The sequence below is a fragment of the Amphiura filiformis genome, chromosome 13, assembly GCF_039555335.1.
Source record: "Amphiura filiformis chromosome 13, Afil_fr2py, whole genome shotgun sequence".
NCBI lineage: Eukaryota > Metazoa > Echinodermata > Ophiuroidea > Amphilepidida > Amphiuridae > Amphiura > Amphiura filiformis.
In genome coordinates, this window is record NC_092640.1 from 32,200,015 (window position 1) to 32,219,418 (window position 19,404).

The 19,404-nt window shown below is 36.5% G+C and overlaps 1 protein-coding gene across 1 annotated transcript in view; it reads right to left on the reverse strand.

The window, feature by feature from the left end:
• The window catches only part of LOC140168247 (procollagen-lysine,2-oxoglutarate 5-dioxygenase 1-like), a 121,132-nt gene that overhangs the window by 100,927 nt on the left and 801 nt on the right, over positions 1-19,404 (reverse strand). The window contains exons 2-9 of the mRNA XM_072191583.1: positions 10,823-10,923; positions 9,952-10,088; positions 8,444-8,558; positions 7,208-7,369; positions 5,201-5,264; positions 3,910-4,007; positions 997-1,100; positions 72-201 (exon numbers count right to left, since the gene is read on the reverse strand). Coding sequence (XP_072047684.1) covers positions 72-201; positions 997-1,100; positions 3,910-4,007; positions 5,201-5,264; positions 7,208-7,369; positions 8,444-8,558; positions 9,952-10,088; positions 10,823-10,923 — 911 coding nt within the window. The remainder of the gene's footprint in view (positions 1-71; positions 202-996; positions 1,101-3,909; positions 4,008-5,200; positions 5,265-7,207; positions 7,370-8,443; positions 8,559-9,951; positions 10,089-10,822; positions 10,924-19,404) is intronic.

Genomic DNA, 19,404 nt, shown 5'->3' on the forward strand with positions numbered 1-19,404 from the left:
CCCCCTGTGTGGGAGATTAAGGTGATGTCTTCAATAGGGGGTACATGGATTTCAACTGGAATAGTACTTACCTGATTATTAATAAATAAATCAATTTTATTCTTGGGATACTGGAGAGCCCTGATCTTCTGGAAGAACTCATCAATAAATGGCGTTGGAACAATTATAAATATGGCTAACATTACATTGGGCAGTTGGTGCGTTCTGTAAGCAAAGAAATGATTAAAATTAATCTTAGGTAAAAACTGCATATTATACGCACACACACAAAATTGTGTGTAGGTGTTCTGAAAACCACGCTGGTGTCGACTGCAGACGACAAGTTTAAACAAAATTCAAAAAATTCAGAATTGTAAATTTTCATGACCATATTTGGAATCGGCATGAAAAATGCATTCAAATGAGTACAAACAAGCCTAGTATTGGTTCAGTAGTTCTCAAAATAGTTCTTGATATTTTGAGAAAATATGTCAAAACTTGGACTTTTTCTGATAAGGCTAGCACGAAGAGCATTAACAAAGTTATTTTTGGTGGGTGCTTATTTTTCACATTGTTAACATAGGGTCCATTTCACTAAACTTTACGAAGCTTCGTAAGTCTCAAAATTATTCGTAATTCTTACGATGAGTCGTAAGTTCCATTTCACTTAACTAACTTACGAACTGTACCCTTTGTAAGTAATACGGATTTACTATAGGGACCCTTCATAAAGTTACGTCTAGTATTGGGTATTCGTAACTTTACGACAGTTACTTGAGTTACAAAGGGTTAAAAGTTTAGTGAAATGGACCCCTGATTACATAATTATGTTTAAAAAAATGGCCCAGAATGTGGATTTTATGAGTAGATGCACTAAACACCCATCTATGATTCATAAAGCTATGAAGCTGTTCCAAACGTATATAGAACGTATCAGTACAGAGTTATTCTACAAAAAATCTCATTATTATCACAAAGCGCACAATGATTCAGCTTAGCAGCTGTGTTATAGTACTTACAGGAAGATCTGTGATTCTAATCCTGTCTTCTTCACATCCCAAGCAGCCATTATCTTGACTCCACATATTCACTAGGTAGTTACCAAGCTGGTTTAGATGAAGCTGGCAAACAAACAAACATTTAGAACTTAGATTTAGAATCAGTTGTTCAACAATGGTCTTTGATTTGATTTTTTTTATTTGATTTGTTCGGGTTTTGACAACCCTGGATAACCCAAGAAAGCCTCTATTGAAGCTTATTTCCATTGGGGTCCATTTGAAAACGGGGACGGGTTGGGAACAGTCAGGGGTTAACACCCTACTCTTTTTGAAACTGGCTGCGAGATACATGTACAGTTATGGCTCTCTGCACACAGGACCGACGGCTTAACGTCCCCTCTGAAGGACGGGGTACTTTCATGCTTCATTTACCCAATTCTAAATGAATCATGGGGAAAGCGGAAGTCTGAATTTAATCTACAGATGTTGCCAATTAATTTCAGACTTTTTTTTCCCAAGTCAATATCCCAACAAATCGCCACCGCCGGGAATTGAACCCGGGACCTTATGCACTAAAGGCAAGTACCCTATAACCATTGCGCCACACTCTCCCTCTCAACAAAAATGCCAAGTCCAATAGACTACTTCTGATGAAGATGATGCATCACAAATTGAAATTGAAGGTTAGTTGAATTTGTTGTGCTGAAACTATTAAAGTCAGTTTTAACTTTTAGAAACAATTTTCTTGACTCCAAATATTCACCAGACAGTTGCCAAGCTGCTGTAGATAAAGATAAAAGTTAGGATTCCCACGTAACATTGACATAAAAATATGTCCATATTTTTATGTCAATAAACATCTTTGAACACCATCAAATTGTTCAATCTACTTTTTGCTGTAGATGAAGCTGTCAAATAAACACACATTTTGAACCTTTTTAATGTTCTTTGTTTGATGCACACATGTACAAGCCAGTAGAATGTCCTTTGTGAATTCCCTATTGTGTATGTTGTGCCCCATTCACAAGAACATACTACTGGCATACATAATGCCCCTTTCACAAACCACGGTTGTTTGATGTAACCATTTATTTTTTCTAACAAACATTCTAATGTTCAATTCTAGACCTGAATAATGCCAAAAGCTGTTACACTAATATGTGATGCGATCAAGCAAAATCAGTCGGAACTCGGAAATATTGATTTTGAGATATAGCCAAACAAAGGAAATATTTCCTTTTGTTTTCTATTGTTTTGGAAACTCTTAAATTGCTCATATCTTTGCAACTAGTTGTTCAATTGCAATTGGGTTTTCTACAAAATGCAGCTTTGCAAATGTTTGTTATTATCTGATATGAAACTGAAAATTTAATATTTCCGAGTTCCGACTGATTTTGCTGAAAAGTTTTGTAGCAACTTTTAACATAAATTTTCGTTTCTATATCAAGTTATTCATCGTTTTCTGCTTTTTTGTGGTAATTTTAATTCTATAATCTGTACATTTGTGTCCAAATTGAGGGCACTATTTACATATATTTTAAATTTAAATTAGCCACATAATATGAGTTATACCTTACATTTCATGATAAAAGGTTGTTTGAAAATTCCCTTATCACTTATTAGTCTGTTCGCAGATGTTCTAATACACTTTTACAAGTGCCTACCCCTTGTAAATATGCAAATAAGATTTTAGATAAATAGCGCCATCATTGTTGATCTTTTCTTAAAAATGACTCAGTTTTACATGTCATCAAACAACTGTGAAACACATACTTCTAGCATGTACAGGTGTGCATCAAACAAAGAACATCAATTCAGCAGCCAGGGCAGCGCTCGAAATTAGGCGCGTCCTTGCGTCAAATACCCGTGGAAGTAGGTCCGGACCCCAAATTTCCTACGCTACGGGTCCAGCGTGACCAGTAAAAATTGAACCAAGCAAAGAGCAGAAAATCCTAGTTTTGTTGTTCCACTGGAAACTCTGGTTCACATAATAGGTCCAGCTCCCTGAGTACACTTTCATTTTAGTTTCCCATCAAGTTTTCAAGCCGGTTTTTCAATTTTCTACAATCTAGACATATCGTGATCGCCGTAGCTAATTCTCTCTCTTGAAATTTCAAAGGGATGGGTCCGACGTCGGACACAATTGAAAATTGACACAAGACCCTTGAAATTTCAAAGACAAGGGTCCAGATAGAGGACCCTTGGATTTTTCTTCTTATTTCGAGGCCTGAGCCAGGGGTCTCCAAACTACCATCTTGTGACTTAACACTCATTTTGTGGGAGCAGGTCACATATGAGGGTTTTTTTTTCAAGTAAACTGTCTCAAGTTGGGAATCAAGTCAAATCATTTCTGAAAATTGTGTCAAGGCGAGTAATTTGTGTGCAACTCAAGTTGAGTCATTTTGACTTACAGACTGGACTCAAATAAACATCTCAAAAAATGTAACTAACCCCCCTTAAATAATGACCATTATTCAAAAACGGGCGATTGTATTACAAATCTGTAAAATGTGTTGGAAGCAGAATTTAATTCTGCACATTTTGACACCTCATTTGTAGCAATTGACTAAATATTGACGTCACAGCGTACATTTAAATCAATGTAGCCCAAGATTTGAAAGTTGCAGTAAATTCTACTGATTTTGCATTCAGTGTAATGGAAGAAAATCTGTGTAATGATATCTGAGTGTTTTTGTATTGTCAAAATTTGTATGTAAGTGCAACTTTCAAATCGGGACCTCACTATATTAAATTGACGGATGTTTTATTGTTTTCTGAGCTATCGTATCAAATGAGGTGTCAAAATGCAGAAATAAATTCTGCTTCAACGCATTTTACAGATTTGTAATACAATAGCCCTTTTTGAATAATGGCCATTATTTAAGGGGTTAGTTACTTTTTTGAGATGTTTATAACAAAATAACATTCCTACCTTTGATGGACCATTTCCATGGATACAAATTGGAACTGTGTTAAATTTGATGTTATGTAGAAGGCTGTTGCGTCCTTCAAATCGAAGTTTAACATCATCTGCAAACGGAAAATAAAAATTCAAATGTTTATCTTAATACTTAACTTAACATGTAAATTTCTGTCCTAAATCAATACAAATGGAAGTAAGATCAAAACAGAAAGGATGAACCTTCTTCATGTTTCTACTAAGGAAAGGTTTCCGGCTGATGCGATTTGGTTTGGAGTGATTCTGGTTAACATGTTCACAGTTTGGAGTGTATGCCATGGGAATACCAGGCAACTGTTAAATACCCCATCATTATGTAGATCAAGCTGGTTAGATCCTGATTAAGGTTGTCTAATATGTGACACAATCTGATCCACTCGGGCCAAAGTTGGGCATTTTGAAAATTGATTTTGAAATCCCCAAGTCTCTAGCAAATTTGGCTGCACAGTTATGAACTTTTTCTTATGATCTTTATGGTTTTCTTTTGTTTGTTTTTTTGTTCCAAATGCTTGCAATATCCAAGTCTGATTATTGGCGACTTTGGTCTTATTGGATCATTATGAAGTCACATAAACATAATGATGACTTTTTAAAACTATCATCACATCTTCTGGTAAGTAAGTCCAGTAGATCTGATTATAGTTTTTTAAGGGGGTACTACACCCCTGGCCGATTTTGTGCCTACTTTTTGCATTTTTCTCAAAAATTATAGCGCATTGGTGACAGGTAATAAGATATGTATATTATAGGGGCAAGGACTACAACTACTGCACTGAAAATTCAGCAATTCAAGGCAAGTAATTATTGATTTATTGGTGAAATATTGGTTTTCCCTCAATTTTGACTGTAACTCCACAACTGTTGCCTGTGCTGAAATAAAATTTCCAGTGCAGTAGTTGTAATCCTTGCCCCTATAATATACATATCTTACTTGTCACCAATGGGCTATAATTTTGAGAAAAATGCAAAAATAGGCACAAAATTAGGCTGGGGTGTAGTACCCCCTTAAATTCATAGTATTTACTACCTAGATGAATGAGAATCTTTATAAAGGTGTTTCCTAATACACATAATGGGCTATTCAATTGAAATCCATACACCCCCTATGCAAGACATGACCTTAATCTCCTACAAAGGGGATGTAGATTTCAAATGGAGTCACTCATTTACCTATTTGAAATTCAAACTTAATGTGTGGAAGATTAAGATCATGTCTTCCGGGTATGGATTTGAACTGGAATAGCCCAAACTGAATGTTTCTTACCCCTCGCTCCATTCAGGTTTTGAAATAATGTAGCAAGATGATCCAACTTGATAGGCCACTCCTCCTGTAAACACATAAACACAGACAAAACACACATCAAGCTTTGCTTACATTGCTCAATTCTACTTGATTTCAGAAAAATACAGAAAAATAAAACAGTTTCTGTTTTGCCAGATGAGACATGGTTCAATGCTAATCCTTTTGTTTGACCTAACTGGGAATAAAGATTCAAATTCCATCAACAATGGGGTATAATGGGGAAAATTGTATTAGATTTTAATCAGAATTGACCAATTTTGAAATTTGACCCATGCACAGGGCAGCCATTTTGATGACATCGTTTCGTTTGAACATGTTTTTCAAAAGGAATTTTGGGCAATTCCATATCTGTGAGCAGGGGCATACCGGATCTACCGAGCCAGAGTGGGCAAAATTTCCCAATCATCTTGTTGATCCGCTTCTAAAATGACTTCACCAGGAGGAATGGGCACACAAAAATGTTGAGATTTTAAGGCTAAAATGAGCCAAAATAAAGAAAACTGTGGTCTAAAATAGGGCCAAAGGAAGATGGACATTATGCTTCCTAAAGTAAACACATTTCAGGCCAAACATTTCACTCTGGCTATAGTGAGAAACATATAGGAGCTTTCACCTGATACCTAAATCTGTATTTTGATGGAGTAAAGTGAGAGAATGAGACTGTCCATCACACCTTTAAGTTCTGTCCACAGAAGGAGAGAAGGAGAATCGGCACTCGGCCGCCATCTTGATACAGGCATGGAGCAAAAATTGGGGGTATTCTGTTTCTCTCGAAATGCTCTTAAAAGGCATTTCTTGCCATGCAAGCGTGACACCGCATAGTGAGCGTAATTTAACACGCTTCATTGTAAAGCGTGTCGATTGCAAGGCGCTAAAGATGAGGCGCAGAATTGTATTTGTTCGTCTCCGCGCATAGTCGGCAAGGCCCTGAATAGCCCCAATTTTATCCCCATAGCTGATGGCACGATTGTACGTGGTGGTATAGGGAGTTCCAGTTCTCTTCAGGCTCCGATAATTTTTTTATTTTTAACTGCCCAATCGGGCAAGCTTAGGCCAACTTTTGCTTACCCGATTACTTGTCAAAGAAAACCATCAACAAATGCAAGTTGCAGTATTGTAATTAGCTTAAATTGCCTACAAATATTAGTGACCTAATAATACTACACTTGCTTCGGGGAAAAGCCTGGGATCAATAACAGTCAAAATTAGTTGGAAATTAAGTTGCTAGCTTGTCAGGAAATATATTTTGTACTGCTTATTTGTTGTATCTGCATTACTGTTAATGCAAGTAAAATATGAATGCCGTATGAATGCATTCATAACCTCATTAATAAACGCGATGCGTGCGATCCAATCATATTTTATTATTTGTGAAAACGCGAACGCAAATCGAGGTCATTAATATCTCACAATTGACCGCAAAATGCGTAATTGTTCCAATGTCGCACACAATTGACTTCTCGTGCGCCGTGATTGTGCGATCCAACGAACTGCTGCGTGGGCTGGCTGCCGATTTGGATTGCGGCGCTACCACCATTTGCACAGATTCTGATACGCACTTTTTTGTTATTGGTCGTTTTGTTTTAGCCTGATCGATTTTGGGAAAGGGAAGATGTAAGAATTGTTTATTTTACAAACTTTTGAGGAAAATTTTGTGTTATTTTGTAAAGTTAAAAGATCAAAGTGACCTCGGAATATCCCTCGGGGCTGCGCCCCTCGGGATATTCCTCGGTTCCAAAGGCAAAATGTTTAGACTTTTCACAATGCCCTCCAAATAACCGATGCGCAGTTATTAACCTCTAAATAATGCCGTCATTGCATGATAATTTTGCAATTGCCCGGTCGGGCAGGGTGCCTGATGATTTAGCTTGCTCTACAGTATTTTTTATTCCCCCGGGCAATCGGACTGGCGATTTATCGGAGCCTGGTTCTCTTCCTCTAATTCTGTGGTTCTGTCAATTAACTTACCCTCTTTTTCTTGTCCAGATAAAGTTTGGTAAAGTGTAGTTGATCATCTTCTTCATCTTCAATATCTGTGTATGTGACAGCCTTGTACACATAAGGTGCATAGCCAATGTATAACCCAGAGCACAGGTATGGATATCCAGTTGCTATTACTGGATACTCAGACTATAAGAAAGAACACATACAGCAACACTATTTAATGCAAGAATGACAAAATTAAACTATAGGTAAAATATCTAATTCTCGATCACAAGAGCCAATATATTTGTGTACTACACAAAGAACATAAAGTTTTTGAGAATTGACCAATCACGGTCTTCAAATACGGTCGTCGCTAGACAATGTCCAAGGTTCCATCATGTAGGTATACTGATGCAACAGTACGCAGAAGGTACGTCCTCTTGTGATCAAGAATTAAATATTTTGCCTTTAGTTAACACTATGGCACCACATCCCAATTTGTTCAGATTTTGGGATCGACCATCGATGCTGCTATTATGTCAAATGCAATTTGTCTCCACTGTTATTTAGATCATTTCTTTTATTCTCTGCTGCCTGATCAAAGTTTCCATTAATGCAGGGGCTTTTTATTTTTTCATTTTATGATTAGAGCTGGTCTCTACTAGTTGTATACTGAAAGTTGGTCTCTTATTATTTATACCTTGAAAAAGGAACATTGTGTTTATAACTTTCTTTACCTCTTTTGTGTTATTCCCCCATTGGATATTGTGTCACTTTCTCCTTGCCCATAATTCTTCTCACCTTTAAGTTTAGTAGTGACATCAGTGCTTTCAGTTACACCGCAAGCATGCAAACAAACCACTTTTGTATACACTCTGGGTTAGTGTAAATCAAATACTTCAACCAGCAAAATATGCGCATATGTCACTACCAAACGCGAGTTCAAACAAGTATAGTCAGTTAAAGTACACAGTCAGATTCTGTTAGATCTCATGATTATTCCTTCAGTGTTAAACAAGCCAACCTGACAGGGTCAGAAATTCGGCGAGAATCCATTCTCGCAAAGATTCTCGTCAACAAAATTGCAAGAATGTAAATGGATTCTCGTAAATATTTCAATTTATCATACAAAGTTATGAGAATCCAAAAGGATTCATGCACTTGGTTGCAAATTTCTGACCCTGAGCCATGTATTGGCTCTGACACAACAGGTCCTGGGTTCAACCCCTGTTGGTGACCACTTACTGGGGTACTTAAAGTTTGACAAAAAATACCTACCCTTACTGACTGATCTGGCCACAATAAATTTTCGGCTGAGAATACTATGCTGGCATTAAAAGCTTTGAACTTCTTGATGATCTCCTCTTGCCCAGTTGTGAAAATAACATCGTAACTGTGTGAATAAGAAAACATATTGTTGTGTCAGTGCAAGAGAGTTGTATATGCATTTTTGTCATTTTAGAGCATTTATGTGTTTTACTGCACTCAAAGACCCCACTTAAATATGTCTCACCGAATCCCCTAAGGTTGCTACCTGTTAAAGCCAGAGCATTACATGGGTATCACAGGACTTCAATCCAGCCCTTGCAAAAATACAGGAACATATTGAATGAAAATACAGGACAAATATAGGACAGGTCAATCAGAGACCAGTAACTATATTGTTAGGGATAAAGTCCCAAAGACAATTTTTGCATGTGTGCATCATTTTGGACTGAAGTGGTATGATGGCTGTAAATATTATACTGGGCATAAAATAGAAGCCAGTAAAATCTTGCCCCTGACCAGCTGAAATGTATGGCAACTGCTCACCAGTCATGTGGAATTTTCAATTCACTAGTGCAAGTAAAAAAAAAATCCATGCTAATTTCATAATTTGGAAAAAATATAGGAATTGTAACAAAATAGGAAAATATAGGAAGAGCTCAAAAATATACAAATGTAGGCAAAATAGGAAATAGGAAGGCCGCTTGAAGCCCTGGTATCAAAAAAAGTGAGATTTTCCCCCTCCACAGGCACACACACCCTCATATAAACAGGGCCTATGGTTTGATCAGCTCGTGACCGGCAGGAATTGTTAGACTTTTACCAAGAGTGATAAAGTTGACCTGTATGGTCTATATCAGGGTTGTAGCTAGAGAATTTCTAGTGCCGGGTGGTATTTGAGGAATTTTTCGTGAAATTGACAATTTTATTGAAAATTTCCTAAATTTGGCCAAATTCTATGTGATTCTGCAATTTTGGACACTTGAGTGCTGGGTGCCGGAGCTTACAAAATGTAAATTGTTCATCAGTAGTGGGCTCTAAATTAGAATGCCGGGCTCTGCCGCCCGCCACCGCCCTCCGTACGTAGCTACATCCCTGGTCTAATATGAGTGTTAAATGAAGTAGACAAAGTATATAACTTGAATTAATAATTTGTGACACTTTTGGTGAGATATCTCATTACAATTTTTTGAAAATAAAATAATTGATATTAATCTGCGTGGTAATAGGCCCGCAGATTACGAGCGGATTTGCAGGTGAACTTTGCATGGATCCGCCATCTTGTTACTGCTAATGTACCAACAGTCTTTAAATCTTTCACATAAATGTATCTAGGCACAATATAGCTGTAATTAAATCCTTATATACAGCTATATATATGATACACACAAATGGCATGCGTGTGATTTGTAAAACACACACAATAGAACGATTTTGCATTTTGCATTCAAAACACAGATTTTGCCTGTTAGTGATTGGTGTATAGATTTATCGGTCCATGGCTCCGAGTTGTGACTTACCTATCAGAGAACATAATGATGGTATCCTCCTCATCTTTGTATTTTTCAAGACCTACTTTGAGTAAGTTGAGTTTATATCCACCGCCTGGATACCTCACTACATCTCCCCCTCTCCATTCCTGATTCATGCCGAGGACCTGCAAAACAAAGGCAACAAAAATATTACCTGACAATGATACCTAAAAACCAATTAATGGCATGATTTAAAAATTCAATCTGCTGTAAAAGTAAGCATAGGTAAAATGCCCTATTTGTGAGAATAAAATGCATGTGTCAGTTTTTGAAAATGTGCAGAAATGCACAATTTGCGCATTTTTTACCAAAATGTGTGATTTTTCTTCTATATTTTCTTGCAAATTTTTTTCTACACTTTTTTTTTAACATGGATTGCGTTGCAGATCATTATGGATTCTTTGATTTTAGTGAAAACTTCAGGTTTTTGGAAAATGAGTACTTGAAAAATGGTTATTTGGGGCAAATCTTAAAATTCACTGTCTGGGGTCTGACCTAATGTGTGATTGTACCGAAAATGCGCAATTTTCGGCATTTTTTGCACATCGCGCATTTTTCCTGTCATAGGAACATGGTCCTCTAATACCCCTCTTTTTCTCCATCAAACATCAAAATAGAAATATTCTCCTTGAACCTGTGAAATGTTAGGCCTGAAAGAAATTTGGTTTGGATTTTGTAAGCCAAAATGTGTCAAAAGTGGGTCAACCAATGGGGCCTTCAAAAGAGCAACTTTGCTTCTTATACATGTATAAAAATACATGCTATATATACCAACATGAACTTCATACATGTAGGTGGGGAGTGGGTTCATGGTTATTCATTCATAGCATTCATAGGGAGAGTATTTTCGCTCTTTTACCTCTACTTTGAGATTGTATGTATCCATTGATCTCATGAATCGTTTATAGCCATCTGTTTCTGCTGATGCCACAGTGAATACCACTAGCCTCACATCATCACCTACAAATATATAAAACAAATTAAAGCATTAAAAAATAAATAGAACAAATTAAAGCACTAAAATAAACATTAGACATTGATTTAGAGTCAAATTGCTCTGGGCATGCAGCTCTTTGCTAGTGTTATTTTGATACACAAGTAAGTCCACTCCCTTAAAAGTTGAATAAATTCCAATTCAATTCTCTGTTATTCAGTTGTTTGGATTAGATTTCAATTCAAATCTTGTTTACCTTGAAGAAATACTTTTGAGTTGATTTAAATTCAATGCATCAGAGCCAACTGATAGCAAATTTTGATTCAATTCAAATTATTGTTTTGATTTTAAATTCAATTCCAATTCAATACATGTATATTGAATGTATAGAGACATTAATCAGGGACTGCCTTTTGAGAGGAGTGAGAGCAATCACTCCTCTACAGCTCTTAAGTTGCAAATCTGTAAGCTCCTCTAGATGACTCGTTAAATTCTTTATGCTTAATGCTTACAGAAGCAAAAAGCTCTTCTGAAGCTCTTCTTGAAGAGATCAGAAGAGTATTTTACAGCTCTTTTCTAATTTTCAAAAGGCAGTCCCTGATTTATAATGTATACAGGGAATGAGCGAAGGAATGATGAATAACTGTATTAGCTACATGTAGCTCTTCAATGAAATCAAACAATTTAACCTAAATGGGATTTCAGGCTCTCTTGTTCATTCTCAGTGCACACATGACATAGTATACAATTTTTTGGCAAACATGTTGATTTGATAGTGCATACATACATGTACTAGTATTTTTCAACAAGCTGAACATCGCCACATGAAGAAAATGAAGTTTTGATCTACTGTTATGTAATAATATTATTCCTACTTTAATGATGATTGAAATGCCTGAATCGATATGAACCTTGATGTGTTTTATTACAACCCAATAGAGGCCATCAGCGTGACGTCATATGCCGCCATCTTGTGGGTACACGCTGCGATGGTCATTCGATCTGCATGCTTGAACATAAATGAACAACACTATCGCCGCATCAACGCGTGATAACAGCTGTGTGGCAAGCTGCGCCCTGCGCGTAGTGTCCAATGCATGAACACGCAGATCATTTGTACCCACAAGATGGCGAAAGGCTGACGGCCTCTATTCTTCATTTAAATTGTGAATGTCAATTAGATTTTATTCAAATTCGTATCGGTTGCTCAAATTAAATTTTGATTCAATTCCAGTTCTATTTTTCTGCTTAGAGTTATTTTGATGTAATTCCTATCCCAACTCAATGTATCAAAATGAAAAAGGATCAAATTCAATTTCAATCCAATTCCAATATATTGAAAGATCACTACAGGAATACAGGTACTGTTTTTGTTTTGAAAAATCATAATAACATGCTAAAAAATAACAGTAAACATATACCCATCTTAATAATCTATTGCAACTAAAAATGAATCACTAACTTGTAACTTTGAAAGAAATTTTAAACCGCTCACTTTCAACCACAAAACTCAAATTACATATAAAAATAGACTACCGGTACTGACATTTTACAAGAATGAATAATTGATAGCGGATGCAGGAAGCAATCAACTCCTCCATGCAATATTGAGACAATATTTACTTTACATTGCAAGTGTAGCGTAAACACTTCAAAATTTTGACTTGAGATCTACTTATCAAACATTATTCATTTTCAACATATTGTTTTATACTATTCTGTTAGTGTTTGAGCATCTGCTTTTATTAGCGTTATAATAATCGCTATTAAAAGTTCAAAAGACAACAATTTTTGTGTTTTTCAAAGAAATTACTGAAAGTAGAACTTTGAACTTGGTACATGTACATCAAATTAATTGGGCAATTTTATTTTTCAATATTCAGCCAAAAGTTTGCTTTTAATATAATTTGTTTTCGTTAAGTAATAGATTTAAACCAAAGCCCAAACTTTTCTGCTTTATGTCAAATTCTGCTTTCTTTCGCTTTGTAAATTTTGCAATTTTCTGATTTTTCACTTTTTTTGCAAGAAGCTACATTTTATGATTTTAACCTGCTATGGAGTGCATTGCATGGTAAAACATTGCTTATTATATAACCCTTACTGAACCAGATCTCACTAAATCTCACTATGAAAACCACTGCTCGTGCACGCATTGCACGTGACTTGATGACGCAAGTCATATATACCCAGGGAATCATTGGCCGGGCCAACGTCACCTGTGTGGCTACTGGGGATCTTCTGCGTGGCATGCGAGGGGTCCGAATCCTGGGGGTGCCAAGTGACTTCTTTCTTCATCTTCTCTCCTTTTTTGTTTCTTCTTTCCCTTCCGATAGCAAAAAAACCTTGTGTTCAGTTAGGGTTATGTAGCATGTTTTTCCTAGATTTAGGCCTAAATAACCCTTACTGAACCAGATCTCACTAAATCTCACTATGAAAACCACTGTTTGTGCACGCATTGCACATGACTTGATGACGCAATCAGCCCAAGTCATATACTCAGGGAATCATTGGCCGGGCCAATGTCACCTGTGTGGCTACATGCTGGGGATCTTCTGCGTGGCATGCGAGGGGTCCGAGATTCGAATTCCGGGGGTGCCAAGTGACTTCTGAGACTTTCTTCATCTTATCTCCTTTTTCGTTTGTTCATTCAATTCCGATAGCAAAAAAACCTTGTGTTCAGTTAGGGTTACATGAATGTTACATTTAGAAGCTGATTTTAATATTTATATTTATTTTGCAATCTTGATTATCATCCTACATGTATGTGCCACAGATGATATTCTTGCAAAACATAAAATATCCACACCCCATGCAGAACAAGAAAAGAAAAGGTGGACACCAAGAGGTAAACTTGGTGCTCGGAACCCTTGCATTCATCAGTGATCAATCTATTAGTATTACTGCGTACTAGCCATGCGCTTCAATGGAAAAAGTTGAAGTTTTGAAATATTTTCTCAAAATATCAAGAGGTATCTTAAGAACTACTGAACCAATACTAGGCTTGTTTGTACTCATTTTGATGCATTTGTCATGCTGATTCCACATATGGTCATGAAAAATTACATTTCTGAAATTTTTGAATTAAAAAAAAAAATGAAACCTGGTGGTGGTCCAGTAAATAACCCCACAAAGGATTTATTTCTGGAGTGATGAGGAGGAAAGTGGTTTTAGCTCTGAATATTTAGAGGCGGATTTTGGAAAGAACTGAGCGGGGGAGGCCACAATTTACTTTAGGTATAGTATGTATTGCTCCATTGTATTGCATTGTAACCCAGAAATTAAACCCAGACAGCGGGATAGTCTTTACAGCACAAACAGCTACTTTATTATTCATAAACCTCATTTAAATGTATGGTAATAACAAAGTATTTCTCACTGGGAATCTGCCTGAAATTATAGTCAAATAAACTGAAAAAACAATGTATTGCAAGAATTCAATCCTATTGCACAAAATGCATGAAAACTTATGTACCGAACCCAAAAGAATGTTGCGCACCGTAACACCTCCACCTACATGTACATGTATGTACTGGCGCAACTCAAAACACATGGCCATTTAGAATTGGCATGATCAGACATGTGTGTAAGGGTAACTGGTCAAAAAAAATTTTGACCAATTTTTTTAAAATTAGTAACTACTATAACATTACCAGTCAATATAGGTCTATTGTACGTAACAACAGCACAATTTCGTAACACATTACATGTTATCTTTTATCATATGACTCTTGCAATTTGCCAAGCTTTGACTAGATTTGCCGATGGACAATCACATGGTTTTGACAACAACAGTCCATGTTCACCAACAAAAATTGTGTATGGGGGGTGTCACACCCCCTACCCCACCCCTCTAGCGGCGGCCCTAGATGTGATAAGAATAAGCAAAACCCATTCATAAAATAAGGCTAAAGAATAAGTTCACAAGATTGAAGTCAGTGGGACAATATGTGTTGAAAGAGGCTGGTGCAAAACAAATTACCTTTGTGTCTGAACTACTGAATTAATAGAGAGTTCCTGTGTTTTCAAGCGGAACGGACTACAATAGTGTTTATAACGTGATTCGAACCGCCGTATTCCTCATTCCTTTGATTTGGTCAATGACCCTATTGGTGCTACATTCTACAAAATAACATTTGCTAATTATTGTGCGAGTGTTGGTATTCTGAAAATTGTAAACGCAGTTTAGGGTTCCCTCCAAGATGGCGGGTAACCCAAAACACGGGAACTCTCTATATATCTCTATGGAAAGCTCTACATGTGCAAGTATATAAAGTATTTTCTCATTTGCCAGTTTACAGGTAAAGCTGTTTTCAAAAACACCACATTTTTCATGAAAATGACTCTGTCTGTGTTACATATCTCCCAAGGTCATTGTACTTTTTCAATGTCAAGTGTATTTTCCAACTTCTTGCTTCATTAGCTTTCAGAAAATATGTAGGGTTTGGCTGTGTTTCAACAAAGAAATAGGCAGTTGACCATCACAATTCCCTGAACTTCAAGCATATACAATACTGGCCCAGTTTAAAATGCATGGCCAAACCTACATTGTACATTGTACACCAATGACTACTTTGTACCCAAAAAATTATACTATTACTATAGAAAAACCCTCTGAACTCTGTGCCACAGGGGCCATTCTTCAGAAAATTAAACAAGTTTTGAAAAAAAAATTATGTTTTTGTGTGACAAGTACAGTTCAAAGAATCACCAAGCACCTAATTTGCATAAATTAACATTTATTGCTATTTTTGGTCCAAAATTAAGGCTTTTTGAGCATTTAACAAGTTACTGCAATTTTAACTTTAAGTATGTTTTTCTAATTTGTTGAAAAATATGTTGGTATGACTCCACTAATACAAATCAGAACTGATAAATTCTTTTTTTCAACTACAATTGATATCATTTAATTTTAAACAAAATAAATAAATTGGGTTTTGCATGTCACGCATTGTCACCACATGTGACCAAAACATGTACAACTTAATTACTATCAGAAAAGGTTTTATTTTAAATCTTTTAAAATTTTATGTCAAAAGGTAGACTTATTGTACCCTCCATTTAACCTTCATAAATGTCAATTATCAATTAAGTGTTAGTTTTTAAGTAATTAATGCTAATTAACAAGTCACACACATAACTGGAGTCGACTGTGTGTCAATTTTGATGTGTGTGACATACAAAATCCCCCATGATGTTGAATTTTGGTATTGACAGTGTATGGCTACATGTGCTGTTACCACTGATAACTCATCAGCGCTTTGTGTACTAGGAGCATGAGCACGTCTTGCACGTACAGGCTTTGAGTTTGCAGTTAAATTGGATTGATAAACAAGTACGATTGACTGGTGTGTGTTAGGGACGATTGACGATTGACAGTGTGTGTTGGGGTGAGTGGGCACTTCTGTGTTTGGACTTTTCAGCCCATTCACTCATCCTGAATTACTTGCTTTTGTCATGTGTAAGAAATGTAGAGTGTGTATAAATGTACTGTTATTTTGTTACTTTTGTATTTTGCAAGTAATTCAAATAAATATTATTATATGGATGAAATCCCGGGTCAAAGTCCTGTTAAAAATGCAATGTTGATCGTCGATTTTTAACTCGGGCTTTCGCGGTTATAAAAACTGAGAGATTCTAAAATTAGAACCGTTCAGTATTGAAGTGCCATTACATACATTGTAATGTAGCATTCAATAAGCCTACGTATACTTTACTGTTACTGTCTGTCATTAATATACCGTACTGACGCGAGTATAGTCTCACCCCGTTTTTGGGTAAACATTTTTCAAAATTGGGGTGGGACTATACTCGAATTTAAAAAAAAAAAATTTCAAAGCATTTTTAAATCATTTTAATAGAGTATGACATGAGTACAAATTTATTCAAAATATATACGGTAGAGGCCTACAATTATATTTTTTAATCAACCATGAATGATCCTAGCATTTAGGTCTAAGTTCAGGGACACTCCAAAGCCGAAAAAACTTAAAATTTTGGGGTGGGACTTTACTCGAAAGTGGGACTATACTCGCGTCAGTATGCCTATGGTAATTATATAAACTTTTTTAATAACCATTTACTAGTATTTTGATGTAATAAAATGATATCAGTATAATATCGAGTTCAACTGAATGCGTTCATAATACATATACATTTTTATTTATCAAAAATCAATATGGCATAGTCTATGTCTTCACTTGTCAGATTCAAGGGTTCTTTTTATATTCATCATTTCATGTATTGTTAATTCAGTCTGGACCACTCGCTCAATGGAGCGGTATTGAGCAATCATGCTGCATGCAGCGCTGCAATTTCCAGCAAATCACGCTGAATGCTCCCACACACACACCCCCACACAAATTAACTACACACAAAATTTTGAATGCTGTTTACATACACAAGTGTTGCTTCAATATCTAAATTTTGACCAATGAAAATAAATTTTCAGTTGTCATCAAGGTCATCTTGAGCCTTGATCCTGCGCCACATTGAGTTCTATTGGAGTGCACCACGCTTTACTCGAAAACTCTAGCTTGAATTATGCCTGGTCGAGCACCCTCACAGACCGAACGTAGTGAGGGTGCTTGGTATATCCGCCATGTTTCAAATACATGGATGGCCAGCATGATGGACCGCAAATTTAAGCTTTATGAGAAGCCTATTCTAGTTGCAAAATGAGAACACAGAATGGCCAATCTTTAACCCACATTCTCAATCTCTCATGCCAGAGGTTAAAATAAAACGATCCCTAACTAATTATCAAAAGATATAAATTAATTTCTTGAAACATGCCGGCGAAACGATTTGTTTACAAGTAACTAGTGCTGGTATCGGCAAGCATTTTCATTGTCAACAATCGACAAAAATTAAAAAGCCGACGTCGACAATTGTCGACAATCAGGCGTAATTAATGTCTCAAAAATCGCTCCATGGTAAATTGCGACGATCAAGGTTCAAAATTCGGCAACCTACAGAGTGCACATTTACAGTCAACACGCTTACAGGGACTATGAAAGCGATACATACTGGCAACGCTAAAGTCATGGTATAGTTGCTTATATTATTTGCATGTGGGGTGAGAAGAACTAAGAAAATAAAGCATATTTTTCACGTAAAAAAACATAAATAAACAAATACTCAACCAAGTAAACACACAAAATAAATTTCGTCATCCCAAGTGTGCACACGGCACGCTAAGAACGACCTTGACATTTGGCCAATCAATGATCGTTATTCAGCCAAGCCCCCCTGACGTCACATGGCGGCCGTTCTAAAAATAAACCAAGATGGCTGAAGCCACATTGACATCGACGAAAATGGGAAAGCATGGAAAGGGGTCACAATTTTGCTGTATTTGACCATTTTGGATGCTATATTATGAACTATCCTTTGATATTTAGATAAAAAGATTCATAACTTTCTTGTCACATGAAATCTTTTGGGTTGCTGGTAAAAAAGAAGGAAATTAGCGAAGTTTCTTCCAATCAATTTTTCAATTTCGATCGCAAAATGTCTGATATTTTTTGTCGATACATGCAAAGCTCTTGTCGCCAATCGGCAAAAGTGCTCTTGTCGACAATTTTGTCGACAACGGCTTGTCGATACCAGCACTACAAGTAACAATCCTTGTTCCGATACCATTCATTCGGCTTCATTCGGCAAACCACATGATCACTCAGGTGAACTAGGATTGGACGATCAATAGAGAGTTCCCGTGTTTTCAAGCGGAACGGACTACAATAGTGTTTATAACGTGATTCGCACCGCCGTATTCCTCATTCCTTTGATTTGGTCAATGACCCTATTGGTGCTACATTCTACAAAATAACATTTGCTAATTATTGCGCGAGTGTTGGTATTCTGAAAATTGTAAACGGAGTTTAGGTTTCCCTCCAAGATGGCGGGTAACCCAAAACACGGGAACTCTCTATTGCGTTAAATTTTATCCAGGTTACCGTGCCATGCCTAATGGCGATACTCGCGTCTTGGAAATATTTTTCAACCACGTTGCAAAATGATCGGAAATACACCTTCAAGGCGACTCGATCGGTAAGCATCATTGAAACTAAGCAATATTTAGTATTTCTTCTTTTGATTTTTTCGATAAAATTGTAGTTTACAGTTTTGATAGTTTGATGAGAGTGGATTTAAAACCAGTCCACTAGTAGACGTTGTAATTGACAGTTTGACAGTTCAGCCGGCGGATAATGTGAATCCATATGATGTGGCGATCAATTTCACGATTAAAATCTTTCCTTGGGGTGAATTTTCATTCTTGCTATCATTTTAAAGCCTGAAAGCATCAATACTAAAGATAGGCTATCAGTCGCTTGTGCAGATATGTTAACATTGGATTCCATTTCTTGTTTATTGTTCACTGTACCGGTATGGAAAAGCCTGTACGGTTGTATCTTGTATTGGTTGTATTTCCCACGCATAGCTTCGAATTTGCACACGATAGTTACGCATTCGAAGCTAGAGTGCTTTGGTATGTTTTTTCGGTTGGA